Source organism: Alexandromys fortis, unplaced genomic scaffold (genome assembly GCF_014885135.2).
Source record: "Alexandromys fortis isolate MF-2015 unplaced genomic scaffold, M_Fortis_MF-2015_v1.1 scaffold_50, whole genome shotgun sequence".
NCBI classification, from domain to species: Eukaryota; Metazoa; Chordata; class Mammalia; order Rodentia; family Cricetidae; genus Alexandromys; species Alexandromys fortis.
This window is the reverse complement of record NW_026067932.1, coordinates 3,570,914-3,585,555: the sequence shown is the minus strand read 5'-3', so window position 1 is coordinate 3,585,555 and position 14,642 is coordinate 3,570,914. Positions and strand designations below refer to the sequence as shown.

At 48.9% G+C, this 14,642-nt stretch overlaps 1 protein-coding gene across 2 annotated transcripts in view; it reads left to right on the top strand.

The window, feature by feature from the left end:
- Positions 1–489: 489 nt before the first annotated feature.
- The window catches only part of Ntn4 (netrin 4), a 100,333-nt gene continuing 86,180 nt past the window's right edge, over positions 490–14,642 (top strand). For both annotated transcript variants that reach the window (XM_050145633.1, XM_050145632.1), the window contains exons 1-2: positions 490–632; positions 3,726–4,255. In XM_050145633.1, coding sequence (XP_050001590.1) covers positions 578–632; positions 3,726–4,255 — 585 coding nt within the window. In that variant the 5' untranslated portion in view covers positions 490–577. The remainder of the gene's footprint in view (positions 633–3,725; positions 4,256–14,642) is intronic.

Below are 14,642 nucleotides of genomic sequence, written 5' to 3'. Positions count from 1 at the left end.
TCCCCGGGCGGCGGTGACGACGACCGGACCGAGCGCCTGCACCGCCCGGGCTGTCAAGCGCGGGGGGCGGGCGGGAGGAAGGGGTGGAGGTGCGAGGGGCGGAGGAGGGCTGGCACCGGAGCGCCGCGGTGTCGGTGCAATAAAAATGCATCCCATGGAACTGCCCATGGAGAAGGACGGGACCGAGCCGCGGCGGCCACAGGAGGTGGGAAAAGCAGAGGAGGACGGCCGGGAGGCGGCGGCGGCGGCCGGGAAGTGAAAGGTCTCGCAAAGTTCAGCGTCGGCTGCGGGCGCCGAGCCCCGGGCGAGCGGCTCACCCGCCCTTAGGGCCGCTCGGCGGGCAGCGGCCAGGCCGGCTATGGTCCCGGGGCTCCCGCCGCTCCTGAGTTGCCCGGGCCCCGCCAGGCCGGTGCGCGACGGTCACCCCGCCGCCCGGCGCGGCCCCGGCCCGCGGCTCCGCGCCCACGGTGCCCACTGAGCGAGCCTGGCGTCCCGGGAGGAGGAAGAACCACCGAGCCCCGGGTGCTCCCGAGGACCGCTGCCGCTTCATCCCACCCGCTCCCGCCGCTGCCCGGCCATGGGGAGCTGCGCACGGCTGCTGCTGCTCTGGGGCTGCTCGGCGGTGGCCGCAGGTGGGTGGTGACGCGGCCGGGCCCCCACCCCACTTTCCTTGCTCCTGCCCCTCTCACCCCCAAGCTCGGGGACTGGGGGATGTAGGGGACCCCGGACAGGGAGCCCTGAGCTCGGCTACCGAGGATGAAGCGAGTGGCCATGTTCCATCTCCTTTGCCCGCGACTCCGCACTTTCAAACACTTGATTTTTTTTCCCCCTGCTACTGATATACACATGTCCTTGAATAACCAGAAATCCTGGGTACGCCCTACAGGAGATAGAGAGATCAGTGTTTCTTTCTGGGTTTGGCTCGGGGGTGAAAAACTGCCTTTGCACTTGGCGAGGGGAACAAAGGACCCAGCTCGCCATCCCCGGGCTCTCCATGGCCTGAGGAGTGACGAGGAGGGGTGGCCCAGAGACCCTGGGCGTGCGTGGGCTGAGATCGCTCTCTCAGAGCGATCACCACCTTCCCGGATCTTATTTTGTGTACTTGGGAGCCAGGTAGGGCCACCTAGGGTGAGGGTGAGCGCCCTCTTCCCGGGTCGGTGGCTCCAACCCAACGTTGTAGAACTCGGAGCTGGGGACCATGGGGGGTGGATCACTCAGGTGGTGATTGCCCGGAGCTGGCTGACCGCCCCTGGGGAATCGGTACCCTGGCCGAGGCTCTGCAGGAGGTCGGAGGCGGGTCTGCTCCTCGGTTGGCTCAGTAACTGGACTACGGGGCAACCGTCAGCCGTCCTCTCCCTCCCACCCGAGTCCTGGCTCTCTTGGGCTGCCCTTAGGCCACCGGTTGCAGGCTCGCTGGTCCCTGAGCTTCTTCTCCCCCTTCCTTCTCGCAGGCCACCTGGTCTTCAGTTGAGCTAAGTACAGCAAGGTGGGGTACAGGGTCAAGATGGTGAGGCACCCTGATTTCATCCTTGCTCTACAGAGTGGAGTTAGAGGAGAGAGGAGAGTTGGTTAGAGGTGCCGATTGGAAGATTCAGAGCATTGTGGCAGGCATCTTTCTGGTTGGGCTGCTTCCACTCTCTCCTCAGAGCTACTGGCTGGAAAGTCTGCATCCTCAGCGTATACCCGCCACAATCAGTTCAGGGATCTCCACTGTTTTTGCTCATCGATAACTATTCCCAAATTATTAGGGTGCGGTAACTTTTATTCATTTTTTTCCCCAAGGATCTGTCAGACTTCTCAATGTTAAAGAGCTCACTTGAATCCTTCCTGCGCACACTCCTTATTACACGTTGCACATCCATGCTCCCATATCCCCAAAGTGAACTTTTCATAAACTTTCCCCTTTCCAAGTCATGTTATGACGCCCGCCCCCCCCCCCCGGAAAAAAATAAGGGAGCAATCAAGAGGTTGTAAAAAAAAAAAAAGCACCGGGGCGAGTGTTGCAAGTCACAGCTACTTGTACAGGCAGTATGCGCTTTCCCCCTGGATGTTTCACAGGTGAGTCATAACACCGTGTGTTTGTGTGTTTCTGGCTACAGGCAGCTGTTGCGCCCGCTAGTCAGAACAATGGCAAACAGTCTGAGCACGGGACGCGTTTTCATTTGACACTTAAAACGTAACGCCCGTGGAAGCCCCTCATTTGGCCCGAGCCTGTGTGAGGCGGTGATTGTCACTGTGTGATATCTCTCCTCTCCCATCAAAGCTGTCATTTGCCTCCCATCCAGTGCCCCTATGATAACAATTCAGAGGTCTGTCTCTTAAGCAGAAACATTCAATTAGCCAGAATTTGGGGTTCGGTTTCCTTTTCCCTCTTTTCCTCTGTGTTTTAATTTTTCTTAAATGGACAATTTTTTTTGCTTACGGTATTCATAATTAAAATGGCAAACCCGAATTAAAGGATTATGACAGGTAGCCAGAATGTGACTAAGTGGATACTGTTTATCGTTCTAAGTACTCCTGAAACAGTAAGGTGGGTGGGAACCTTGGGAGGAAGAGTATGTCTCTTTAAGACGATGCTTAGTTCATGGCATTTGTTAGAGGGGCGGTTTGGTGGGCCAGCCCACCAACATTCTCCAGCTGGGCTAACAGGTAGGTACTGCAAACCTGCCATAGGGAGAAACACTTAAGAATTAGAGAGCGGGGACTATAAGGTTTCCCATTGTTTGGTAGTTTGGAGGGTATTTTTTTTTAATAGTCACATTTAGTTAATATTAGACATGGATATCACACCTTTAAGAGCCAGTGATTTCTAGCTTTGCCACCTGAACTGAGGTCCCACTGTTTATTTGTTAAATATTTCGTGTTGATTTTCCTAGGAGATTGCCCCATTTACTGGCTAGAATAACAAATAATAAAGAAAATGAAGGAGATGGAGAGATTGCTAGCTCAGATGCCAAGATGCTTGTCACATAAGCATGAGATTCTGGGTTCAGTACCCAGCAATCACATCAAAAATTGAGGTGTGATAGTGCATTTACAACACCAGAGAGGCTGAGACCAGTAGACCTGCACATCTCACGGGCTAGCTAGGCTAGGCCACTTGGCAGTTCCAGGCCGGTGAGAGACTCTGTCTCAAAACCACAAGGTAGAGGGCTGAAGAGATGGCTCAGTGAGTAAGAGCACTGGCTGCTTTTGCAGAAGACGTGGGTTCTGTTCCTAGCACTGAACACTAGGACTTACAACTCTCTGTGACTCCAGTTCCAGAGGTTCCAGTACCCTCTTCTGGCTTCTTCGTGCACCTGTGTGCACATGCATACACACACACACACACACACACACACACACACACACGATAAATTTAAAAGCAACAAGGAGGCCTGGAGGGATGGCTCAGCCGTTAAAGGCTAGGCTCACAACCAAAAATATAAAAGCAACAAGGAAAGGTAAATGGTATCATAAGGAACAATACCCAAGGTATTCTGGCCTACACATGCACACACTCACTTGTACACACATTCAGTTGCACACCTGAACACACACACATACTTGTATACACGAATCACTATGTCTGATAGTGTTCATGGTCCCGTTTGGTAACTCCTCATATAGAAAGGCCAGAGGTCTTTGGAGGATATCTTGACTGTTGTGGGTAAATCAGGGACACAGCAGACCACTCCCATTTCCAGTGAGTTTGTCTTGAAGGACCTCTGCTCTCCCCTCCACAGGACTAAGCGGAGTAGCTGGCGCTAATTCTCGCTGTGAGAAGGCCTGCAACCCTCGCATGGGCAACCTGGCTCTTGGGAGAAAACTCCGGGCAGACAGCACCTGTGGCCAGAACGCCACCGAACTCTTCTGCTTCTACAGCGAGAACGCCGACCTCACCTGCCGGCAGCCCAAATGCGAGAAGTGTAACGCGGCCCACTCTCACCTAGCCCACCCGCCCTCGGCCATGGCTGATTCGTCTTTCCGGTTTCCGCGGACGTGGTGGCAGTCTGCGGAGGACGTGCACAGAGAAAAGATCCAGTTAGACCTGGAAGCAGAGTTCTACTTTACCCACCTCATTATGGTGTTCAAGTCCCCCAGGCCTGCAGCCATGGTGCTGGACCGGTCCCAGGACTTTGGAAAGACATGGAAACCTTACAAGTACTTTGCAACCAACTGCTCGGCTACTTTCGGCCTGGAAGACGATGTGGTCAAGAAGGGAGCTCTCTGCACATCGAGATACTCCAGTGCTTTCCCGTGCACTGGAGGAGAGGTAAGGGCACCTGTTTAACTCTACACTGGAAGGGGAGAGAGGAGAGAAAAATGCCACCAGCCCACATTTTTTTAAAAGCGTGAAGCTGTACTTGTAGCAACATGAAGGAAATTAGAATTTTTCGTGAGCTTTGTCATAAATTATTTCTCACCCTTGGACATGGATGTGCCGTTGTTCTCAGACAGGCGGCCCAGTGGCTGGATTTTCGTCAGGATTCTAAGGTTCTGGTTTTTGCATGTGTACCCTCTCTCTACTCAGGATGCTCAGGCTGCTGGTCCCTCAGCTAGCGGAGGTGTTTACTGTGTTGCTGAGAAAGACTGCTCATGAATCACGTGGTGATGTTTTCCTGATATTCATAACATAAATAGGCAGGAAATAAAACAAAGTCGGGGGAGGGGAAGGGATACCTTTATCAAAAGACTGTGAAGAGAGGGTCTGAGAAGATGACTCGGTTGCTGAATGGCTTCCCTTGCAGGCGTGATGACCTTAGTTCAGAACCCCCACGGAAAAAGCTGGGTGTGAGGATGAATGCTTGCAACCTTGGGGTTGGGAAGGTAGAGACAGGAGGATCCATGGGTCTTGTTGGCCAGCCATTCCAGCCAAATCAGTGAGCCATGGATTCAGTGAGAGACCCTGTTTCATAAAGGAAGGTAGAGAGCCTGGGGGGATCAATCAGTTGGTTGATCAAGCCCCTGAGATAACAAGCATGAGGATTTAAATTCAGATCCTTGGCACAGATGTAAAATAACATAATAGGTCCCTAAGGCCTGCTTGCCGGCGGGCTAATCTAGCCAATTGGCAAACTCGGGGTTCAGTGAGAGGTGCTATCTCAAAAGCTAAGGCGGAGAATCGTAGTGAAAGATGTCAACCTCCTGCCTCCAAATGCATGATATACACACATGCTCACACACATAGACTGCACATGCATTACACACAGGCATCTAAGGCAGAGAAGTGATTGAGGAAGATGTCCACCAGCTGCCCCTACTCTCCACAAGCATGTATACATACATGTACATGCCTATTACACATGCACACACATACACTGCACACACACAAAGAAAATAGAAAAAAGATAAGGGAGGGTGCTAGCCCTCAACGTCTGGTCTCCACACACATGTACATGAATCATACAGACATGTATGTGTATACAAACAGACAGACACACACATACCCTTTGGAGGTTTGGTGTTAAGGTGACAAGAATGGGACAATGAGGACTACTGCGAACTCAAAAACAATGGCAATGGGTTTTTGATCCTATTGCACGTACTGGCTTTGTGGGAGCATAGGCAGTTTGGATGCTCACCTTATTAGACCTGGATTGAGGTGGGTGGTCCTCGGACTTCCCACAGGTCAGGGAACCCTGATGGCTCTTTGGGCTGATGAGGAGGGGGACTTGATTGGGGGAGGGGAACTTGATCGGGGAGGGGGAGGGAAATGGGAGGCAGTGGCGGGGAGGAGGCAGAAATCTTTAATAAATAAATAAATAAATAAATAAAAAAGAAAAAAAAGGTGACAAGAATGTGTGGAAAGCAAAGGGAGATTGTTCCTTTTAATACAAAGGACGATTTGAGGCTCACATACACATGAACTCCACTTAGGGACTTGGGTCTGTCCTCTTTCCTCTGCCCAAAGTCAGGCCATATTCTTTCTGTAAATTGGTCTTGCCAGCTACAGGTCCAATTTCTGTTTATTTTCTCTCCCCTATGGGGAGCATAGGGCTTTTTCACTCTCATAGAGGCTCCTGGGAAGTTCTCCCTAGGTGTATGAGAAAGACAGACAGCGAAGTCAATGAAAGCAAGCCGAGAGACTCTGATGCTTTCAACAACTGAACCAAGAAATGCTGATTCAGGAACAACAAAGAGGGCTGGAGAGATGGCTCAGCGATTAAGAGCAATGGCTGCTCTTCCAGAGGACCCAAGTTCGAGTCCCAGCAGCCACATGTGGCAGCTCACAGCCATCTGTAACTCCAGTACTAGGGGATACCATGCCTTCTCTGACTTTCATGGGTACCAGGCACACACATGGTACACAGACATACACACAGGTAAAACACTCGTATGTATAAAATAAAATTAAAAAAAAAAAGGAAAATATTGAGAGGGAGCTGAGGGGGGGGAGTGTCATCTTCTGATGCTGATACCTACCACGAATTTAAAGACTAGATAAGTAATGTGCACTCAGGGGTTGTCTTACATAATCCCCTGGCATCAGGATATCTAGTGCTCCCTGGAGACACTTTTGCCCTATGAGGAGCGGTGAATGCCACTGGGATCTAGGAAGCCAGGGATAGAGCTAGGTCCCTGACAGTGCACAGAGCAGCATTCTCTACTCCTTCTCCAACAGAATTATCTAGCCCAAGATGTCAACACTGCCCCGGTTGGGAAAGTAGGAGCTGGGCGTCGGGCACGCATCCCAACACTCATGACATGAAGGCTATAGTCGCCTAGATAAGCAGCTCCCTGCAGCCTTTACACAACTACTCACAGGCTTCCCAGATGGCAGTGTTTAGCAAACATTTATTGAGTCCCTGCTGCGTGTCAAGCGCTGTTCACGGCGCTACCAGTTCTGCTTTGGGTTGGTAGAGGATCTGCTTGTGCTGGGACCTGATGCAGTGTATAGCGTGGGAATTCCTTCTTCCCCGGGGTCTCTGACACAGAGTCCCAACGCCTGTGTCTATGAGTTCAGCCCCAAAGCACTCAAGGACAGTGATACTGGAACCAGAGCCAGGAAGGGCATGGTCTGCCACTGTTTCCCATTCTTCTTAATAGTCCTTAAAGCTTGCTTCATATTGTAAGCCTTTTATACACTGTTATGATGGGCATTTTTAGAGATATGAAGCAGGAAAGAGAAAGATAAGTTAGGCTCCTTGTTTTCTCATGTGGAGAACACTTTATGCTAAAAACAACAACAACAACAATAGTTTGAACTCTGAAACTACTTTGGGATTGACCCAGAGGCTAGCATTACCGGGCCACATGTGTGTGTAAAGCAGTAGCAGAAATAGTGAACGAGCAGGTGCCACCCTGGGTTAGGGCAGCGATTTCACGATTATGCAGAGATCACTGATACAATACTTACCTGAGCCGCCCTGGAAGCACAAACTAAACTGCTGGGTAGCTCAGTCTCTCAAGGGTTTGCCTTGCAAGCACAAGGACCTGTTTCCCATCCCAGAACCCACATAAAAAAGCTGGGCACGGTGCCACACACTTGAAATCCCCGCCCTGGGAAGGCAGACCTAGGCAGTCCAGGCTACTTGGTGATCTCTAGGCCAGTGAGACCCTGGCTTTAAAAAAGGAAAAAAAAATAGACAGCCCCGGAGGAACAACATCTAACCTTGTCTGCTAGCATCCACACATGCGCATGTGCGCCTAAACACAAATGTGCACATGCACACAAATGTGCACCACACGCACACACTTGTGCACAATATTAAATAGTTATTGTCACCAATACTTACATCACATTCCAAGCAGAGACTACAATTTTTATCAGGGATTTTAATGGACAGATACCCTTTTAAATACACGTTGTAAACGTTTTAGGTTACTCCCGCTACTTTAGCAGACTTCTGTTTCAAGGGCGAGGAAACCGTGAGTTCAGCTTAGCGCCCCCTAGAGCACTAAGAGAGCCTTGCTTCAAGATCAGAGCCAAAGGAAGCCCCCTCGGACCATTGGAGAACTGACCTCTCATTATTTATTCTAAAACAGAAGTAGAGCAGAATGAATCGCGCTGAGCTACAGTGAATTTTGCCGCTAACACTGCAAACCACCAGGTTGTATCTTTGGAAACAAAGTGTTCAGAAAAACAAGTCCGTGGCTCGGATTTCAAACAGGACAGTCTCAGGTTCCATTTCTCGCTTGCCAATAATCTCGTCGATCTGTATCTTCCCGAATTCTATATGCCTTGCTCACAGCTTCGGTAGGCATGCGTAGTTATGCGCCTGACATAATTTGGCTCCCAGGGTTCATTCAGAAATCTGGATCTGAGCCCTGAGATCTTATAGCTGCCCTCCTAAAGAGTCTCATGCCTCTATCGACAAAGCTGGAGAGACCACACTCTGAAAGAGGGCTTTCGGAACGTAGGTGCATTAATCCATCCAGTCTGCTTTGTGGGAGACAAATGCCGTGGTTGAACCCAGGGCCTCGGACATGTTGGGCAAGCTCTCTACTTGGAGCCACATACTCAGCCCAGAAAGATTGCTTTTTAGCTGGTTGTGCTGGCGCATTCTGGTAGGATTTGCTGATGGAGGCAGAGGCAGGAGGATCACGAGTTCGAGGTCAGCCTGGGCTCCAACCCCCCGGAGTGACGTGTCTAAAAAAAAAGTAAATTGAAATCGGTCGTTAATTACTATGACACAGAGCAATCAAAATCCTTTTTTCCCCCCTAATCAATCAAAAACCACTTCATTAGGATGAGAGTATCTGAAAAGGTCTTTAATGTCACCTGGAGGTAGGGGTAGGGGTACGATGATGACGGGGGAAGAGAATACTACTCAGGCTGGAGAGTTTAAATGGCTTCCTTACAACTACCCCCTCCTGTCTTCCTGACTTCTGTTCCCACGACACACACTAAGCTGAAACGCGCCTGTGACAAGCTGGGTAGTGTGACCTCGGGGACTGTGCACATTCCTATTCTTTGCGATCTTACAGCCTATTGGGTGAGGGGGCATTTCTGCACTGACTCCTTTAGTAACCTAGGGCAGCCTATCATTAGCCCCCCAAATACTTGCGTAGATGGCATGCCCTTTAAGGTCCAAGCATTTTGTTGTCTCTTTATGATATTCAAAAGTTTGGATTCTAATAGAGGTGACCAAAGTCTATAGTGCAGAAACCAATCAGCTGATTGGGTTTTTACACCTATTTACGTGGATTCTGTGCTAAACTATGCTTGGGATTTTTTTTTAACTTGAAGAATAAAACAAGCTAATACAGGAATAGGGATGCTTTGTAAACAATGCTCTTCACTTGGCTGCTCTTTTCCTCGGCTGCTGACATCTGTCTCTCCAACAGTAGCAGTGATTGATGGAGAGCTAAGATCTAAGTGGCCTTCCGATCGGAAGGACCCTGTAAGCATGCTGCAGACTGCTTTCTTCCTAGAACCCCATTGAAGCTGGGCATGGTGGGGCTCGCCTTTAATCTCAGCCCTGGGGAAGCAGAGGTGGAGGGAGCTCTGTGAGTTTGGGGCCAGCCTGGTCTACAGAGTGAGTTCCAAGATAGCCGGGGCTATGTAGAAAGACTCTGTATCAAAAAGCAGAACAAGAAGAACCCTATGTGGTCAGGCATCAACATGAACCGCTTTTCAAAGACATAAAAATGGAGACGTGGTGAGTCAGAGGAACTCAGAGTCAAATGAGCGATGAGCTAGCCAATCTGAGAGATGGGGTAGTGAACTTACCGTAGAATTAACGATATGAGTAAGTTCTAGTATAACTTCAAAGTAGAGAAGAAGGCTGTCGGGATGGCTCAGAAGCTAAGCACACTTGCGACAAGCCTGATGACCTGAGCTGGATCCTCAGGACCCACTAACAGAAGGAAAGAGCTCACTCTTGCAAACTGTCCTCTGACCTCTACACATGTGCCGTGGCATAAACCCCACCCCAATAAATAAGTGGAGAAAAACTGCTGAAGAAGAATTCGTTAAGTAGACAATAAGAATAAAACTAGATTACTCTGTGACTGCTAGAGACTGTAGAGACTGTCCAGACTGATGGGTAATTTGAGATGTTATATACTTTGGTTTAAGAAATGGCTGGTTGCTAATGTTGTAAAGATACTTATAACAACTGAAGATTTAGCATTAGCCCAGTGATTCTCAACCTTCCTAATGCTGTAACCCTTGAATACAGTTCCTCATGCTGTGGTGACCCCCAACCGTAAAATTATTTTCATGGCTATTTTATAACTATAATTTTGCTGCTGTAAATATTAATGTAAATACCTGTGCTTTTGGATGGCTTTAGGAGTCCCCCGTGAAAAAGCACAAAGAGGTCGTGGCCCACAAGCTGAGACCCACTGCTTTAAAATAAATTATATAGGAAGGAGTATGCGGCTTTCTGGAGTCACTGAGCATGCTTCTTGATTGGTTTGTTTTGGAGAGGAGGGGAGTACCTTCCACCTAGCTAGTAACTACTCAAAGAAGTTTCTCGAAGTTAGTTATCTAATGTATTAATGTGTCTGTCGTCTTGACGTTCTCCATTAGCTATAATTGTATAATACAGGTATACACACATACACACATCTTCCTCTATCACTCCCCATCTTATTAAGTCTCTCACTTAACCTGGAGCTCACCAGTTTAGCTCAACAGGCCAGCCAGCAAGCTCCAGGGCCCTGCCTCCTTGCTCTATGCACACTCAACATAGCAGGAGCTTGCTACCATGTAGCACGAGCTTTTATGCAGGTGCTGGGGACCCAAACTCAAGTCTTCATGCTTGTGTGGTCACTTTGCCTGCTGAGCCAAGCCATGTCCACAGCCACCTGAGTTTCCACCAACACAATAATACCCTGGTTGGTTTCTTTTTTTTTTTTTTTAAAGTCTGTTTTGCATTTGTTTGTTTTGTACTTATCCTATTGGATACTTTAACTTTGCCAATATTTGGTCAAAATATTCTGGAAACTTTGCGAAATCAGATTGCAAAATGTCAAATTTTCATAGTGAGTCATTGAAATATTAAGGTTTCACGATGAAAGAGCATGTGAGAGGGAGATACCTGGAAGTCAGGTGTGTCCAAACATGTGGGGCGGCCTCAAGACGTAGGGAACCTTCAAAACCGGAATAGAGATGAAGGGTATTAGGTGCTGGGAGCTCCAAAAACGCGTGAGGTGATTCACATTAGACTGCTTCTGACCTGCGGCGGGAGGTGTGTGGGAACGTGGGAGACTCTCTGCTATTGGAACCTGCCTCCTATCTCTTCCACTCCCACAGGATTTGTTCATTGAAGGCCATTGTTCTTTGTATCATTGTTTCCACTCTGCAGATGCCAGCCCCCAAAGCTCTCACCAGCACAGACTCCTATAAGAAGTAAATGTCTAAGATACATTCCTCGAATTGGAACTGAATTGGATGAACTACAAACTGTTTACTGATTGTGCCGAGTGTTACACACTTACTAAGGAGTGATCCTTGCAAAATATTCACAGCTCATTCTTTCTCTTTAGGAATAGTTGGGGGGAAACCTAATTTGCAGAGAGAAGGTTTTTGGAGGTTTGTTTGTCCCTGTAGACTCGGATGGATGGATGGATGGATGGATGGATGGATGGATGGATGGTAAGAAAAATGCTAAGCAGGGAAGAGAAGAGGTTGTTCAGAAGAGGGATGAATGCTTAGGCAGAGCTCCCAGGGGAAAAATCATGACGACTGTAGGATAGAGTTCCAGAAGAAAGTTGTGAGCGGCTGCAGGCCTGGTCAGGAAAAGCAAGCGCCCTGGGCCTGCTGGCCTGGTCTTTCAGAAACACGAGGCAGCTGCTGCTGATTTAGCTGGGTAGGTGAGATCGGAGGGAAGATGGGCAGCAGCGAGGAGGTGGATCTCCAAAGCAGGTACCACAGGGAAGTCCAAATTCACTCCCAGATCACTTAAAATCAAATCATTATTTTCAGCATCTTCTTATACTTAAAAAAAAAATCCAGTTTACACCACCAATTGGTTTAACTTCCTTATCATGGCATTAGTTTTTACCCCGAGTGCTATTATGGTATGGGAGATTTTAAACAAATGGTTAATATAATATATTTTTAAGATGCATGTTAAGAAAAGACTACACAGGGAGGCAGGGTGAAGGAGGAATTAGGGACCAGCGGGAATGCATGGCAGAAATCAGACCAGACCTCACAGAGGCTAGATGGGCAGAGGGTGACAGTGGAGGTGGCAAAAAAAATAAAAAAATAAAAAAAGTTGGATTCTGGGTGTGTTTAGAAAGAGCTAACACATTTGCTGACAGACTGGGTAAGTGGTGTGTGTGTGTGTGTGTGTGTGTGTGTGTGTGTGTGTGTAAGAGACAAAGAAACAGAAGGGGGAGGGGAAGGAGGGAGGAGAGGATAAAAGGGAACTATAAGGATGCTCGTAACTTGTACACCTGGAAGAATACAACAGCCCTTTGCTGAGAAGCAGAAGACTCTAGGGCGGGGAGACAGAAGCTGATTTTTGACATGCTAAGTGTAAGCTGTTTATTAAACACCCAAGTGCAGACACTGAGAAGGATTAGAGTTCAGAGATGTTGACAGTTTATAGACTATATCTCAAGCTTTGACACTTGCTTGGGATAATCGAGGATACCAGTATGGGTAGGAAAGAGGAAGAAGGCCTGGGAACTAAGCCCAGGTAGGGACAACTTCATCCATTGAATGCTGCCGTTTCTGAAACACTCGTAGAAATCCTGAGGCATTCACAAAAACCGGTCTTGCTCACTTATGGAACCAGTGGCGATTGTGTTCTGACTCCATTGAGTTGCCACAGCCAGAAGGATGGGTGTATAAAATGACAGGGGAGAAGGGAACTGGGAGCCACACTTTGGGTTTCCACAAGAGGCACCAACACAATCAAAGAGAAGGAAGAAACAGTGGCTGGGACTGAGTGGCAGTACATCTTTATGGGTCTACTGTCAATGGGTCCTCTCCATCAAGTTCTACTTCTCATCCACTGGCCTAAGTTCTAATTCAGTCTTATTTTGGGTGGGTGGGTGGGTTGGTAGAGAGATGGATGGATGGATGGATGGATGGATGGATGGATGGATGGATGGATAGACAGCTGGTTGGGTAGGTGGATGGATGGATGAATGGATGGATGGATGGATGATTGGGTGGGTGGATGGATGGATGGTTGGTTGGGTGGATGAACAGTTGGGTGGGTGGGTGAATGGATGGTTGGGTGGATGGATGGATGATTGGGTGGGTGGATGGATGGATGAATGGATGGGTGGGTGGGTGGATGAACAGTTGGGTGGGTGGGTGAATGGATGGTTGGGTGGATGGATGGATGGGTGGGTGGGTGGATAATTAGATAATTCATATTCATCCTTAAGGACTTTGCTTAAGCTCCACCTTTACCTAAACTTGGGGTAACTCTACTGTACGTGTGTACCACATGTGTGTACCCCAGTACCCTATACTCACTTCTGCTGTGGCAGCCGTCACATTCTTTTGTGAGCTCCTTAAGGAGGTGCAGGCCACACCTACAGAAATACTCCCTGAGTGTCTAGCATGCTCCCTGCCATTAGGGAGATATTCCTCAAATAAATGAACTCTGGGATTATCACTGTTGCTATTACTGATAGCTCTTCACTGTTTCTTTCTGATTTAATTTTATGGCAAAGAACTGGGTATAAGGTACATAAATAGGTGTGCTTCAGAAGCGACTTGCCAAGTGCCTCTTAAATCTGCCACTCGGGGCGACAGATCCCCAGGACAGTTGACAAGTGTAACTCTCCACAAACCCATGATGTCATGGGTTCCATTCTTTTGCAAACCCAAGCTGCAGGCTCTGTTCCCAATTGCCTGAAGCTATTGTACGAAGGAAGACTCCCATCTATTCCCACCTCTTGGGAACAGTGCAGGGCGCAGGGAAGGGGTTACTCCAGGATTCAATGTTTTCGTTGCTGCAAATAATTGGGAAGGGATTGCGCATGCGCTTCCGCAGTGCCGCCAGCTGGGCTCTCGCCACACTGCTGTGTTGATGGCACGGGTAGTTGTTTGGGAACTCTGGAGAACAAGCCTCGTGATGCTATCTCTGGACAAGCTTTCGTGGCTGTTGGCTTGCTCGCATAAAGCCAGGCTTGTTCCTCTCTCTCTCTCTCTCTCCCAAAGACTCACTCTTTCAAGTAAACCAAATCCAGCATCCACCTCACCTGCTTATCTAGAGCGTCAGAGGAAAAACTAGCCGAAACAGAAACTATTTTAGAGAAAGGGTTTAAATATTAGCCGGGTGGACCACCAGGCACCCACCTTTAATTAGGAGGCAGAGGCAGGCAGATCTCTGGGTTCAAGGCCAGCCTGGCCTAGAGAATCCAGGGCTACAAGGGGGGGGGGGAGGAAGAGAAGGACGAGGAGGAGGAGGAGGACGAGGAGGAGGAGGAGGACAAGAAGGAGGAGGAGGACGAGGAGGAGGAGGAGGAAGAGGAGGAGGAGGAGGAGGAGGAAGAGGAGGACGAGGAGGAGGAGGAGGAGGAGGACGAGGAGGAGGAGGAGGAGGAGGAGGAGGAGGAGGAGGAGGAGGGAGAGAGAGAGAGAGTTTAAACATTTTCTCACCAAAACAGTGGGGTTTCTTTTGGAGAGAAAAAAGTCTGTACTGGGTCTAGTTTCCTCCAATTATTCCTGTTATTCATATGGTATGTGCTTAAGGACCTGATAATCTGAGAGTTTTAACTATGGATAGATAATTACTGAAAGA